Consider the following 1,833-nt stretch of genomic DNA (forward strand, 5'->3'; position numbering starts at 1 on the left):
CCCAGAGAAGAAACAAACAGACGCCTCCCGGACAACACACACACAGCACAAGTGAGTGCAGTCGCGGGTGAATTAAACAGCGCCCAGCCCACAACGGGGCAGCAATGAAATGGAATGAAAAACATTAATATGTGTTCAGCCTCCAGGGCCGCACGCAATTAAAAGGATACCACCCCGCCCGATGCACACACCCACACACAGCTCATCAGCACACAGCCACAAGGGTCATCGCTCCCACGACCAGCAGCAGCGGTGTACACAGCCGCGCATAAGTGCTGCCGTCCGCCTTACCAGCCGCAGTCCCCATAGGAGTAGTCACATCGGCTGTTGTTGTTGTTGTTGAGGGAACTGTAGATGTGTCGGGATCGGCAGCGGCAGNCGGGGCAGCAATGAGGTTAAAACAAAAGAATCTTTATAACGAAGAACGCAGCCCTCGGGACTCAACGCAATTATCACGAGGCCATCGTCTCCTCCTGCACACATACACACACAGACGTCTTACCACACAGTCACGCAGGCCAGCAGCAGCAGTATTGGGGCACGCACCCATGCAGTGCTGCTGCCACCGTCAGCGTTGTTGTTGGTGTTGAGCGCAGCCGCAGCGGTGGGCACCAGAAGTGCGGGGTCCGTGGCGTCTGGCGGAGAAGTGTGTGACTCGTGGGAGCCGTCAACAGCAGGAGCATACTCGTTTTCCCGCTGCAGCGTTGTGGTGACTGCCTTCTCCCCTTCCTTATCGCCGTCATCCCACTTCTCCTTCAGCTGCCGCAGCGCACCCTCCGCTTGCGTCAACGCGTTCTGAGCCGCCGCCCTAGCCGCAGTGGCCGCCTCCACCGCAGCCGCAGCGTCCTTCGCCCCAGCCGTCACCTCAGTGACCACCGCAGCAGCCACGGCTAATGCGGCGTCAGCGGCATCCGTGACGTTTTCGGCTTCGAACATTAGTGCATCAAAGTCATCCAAGATATTCTTCGCCCTCTTCGTTAAGTTTGCGAACTTTTTGTCTTCAGCATCTGTGTTACCTGGAGCAGTCCTTCCGTCTGCCAACGTCAAGGTATCCTCCGCAAGGTTCAATACAATGCCGAGAGAGTCTAAAATGCGTTTCATTACTTCTGCAATATTGCTCAAAGCAGTGTGTAACTGCACCGCCGCCGTGCTTCCTTTCGCCGTAATGCCATTAATCTTACGAACGGCACCCAATATCTCCGTCGCTCCTCCTGCCGCGTTCTTCAGGGCCTCGCTGGCTTTCTCCACCGCTGCTCTTGCCTGCTGCACTGGCGCATCTGCACTCTCCACTGGCGCTGCTGTTTTTTCTACCGCGTTTTTAAGTGACGATGTCGCAGGCGAAGCTTTCTCCTTTGCCTCTTTAACCGGATTCCACCTTTCTGGATTCCTAATTTCTTCAAGAGTCGGGTTTTTATTTTCCCCATCACCCTTCTTCGGAGGCCGCAGTATCTTCCTCAGTGCTTTATGCAATGCATGCACCAATTCCACTGCATTGTTAGTGCTTCCTTTCTTGCACTCCTCCACCACGTTCCCCGCGGCCTTCATAGCTCCCTCCGCTGCGGCCTTCACACTCGCCAGTGCCTCCTTCGCAGAAATCGCTGCCGCCTCTGTCTTGGTCGCGGCCTCCAAAGTCTTCGTCCTCGCCGCCACGCCCTCCTCCTGCGTGGATATCTCCGCCGAAGACCCCGTACCACCTGCGGGTGGCACAGAAGAAACCTCAGCAGCAGCAGCCACGCACAGAGACGTGCAGCAGCACAGCGCGAGGGCCAGCACGCACAGCACGTGGCGCAGCATCAGCGTCAATGTAGCCTGGGACCACCTGTGTCTGCGGGG

General features: G+C 57.2%; 1 protein-coding gene across 1 annotated transcript; it reads right to left on the bottom strand.

Moving 5' to 3' along the window:
- Positions 1-498: 498 nt before the first annotated feature.
- DQ04_18631000 (hypothetical protein) lies at positions 499-1,794 on the bottom strand (the record flags this gene model as incomplete). The annotated part of the gene is made up of 1 exon (XM_009317730.1): positions 499-1,794. One exon carries the CDS (start codon positions 1,792-1,794, stop codon positions 499-501), a length of 1,296 nt encoding a protein of 431 aa, XP_009316005.1.
- Between the last annotated feature and the right edge of the window lie 39 nt (positions 1,795-1,833).

Source organism: Trypanosoma grayi, assembly GCF_000691245.1.
Source record: "Trypanosoma grayi strain ANR4 Tgr_1863_V1, whole genome shotgun sequence".
NCBI lineage: Eukaryota > Euglenozoa > Kinetoplastea > Trypanosomatida > Trypanosomatidae > Trypanosoma > Trypanosoma grayi.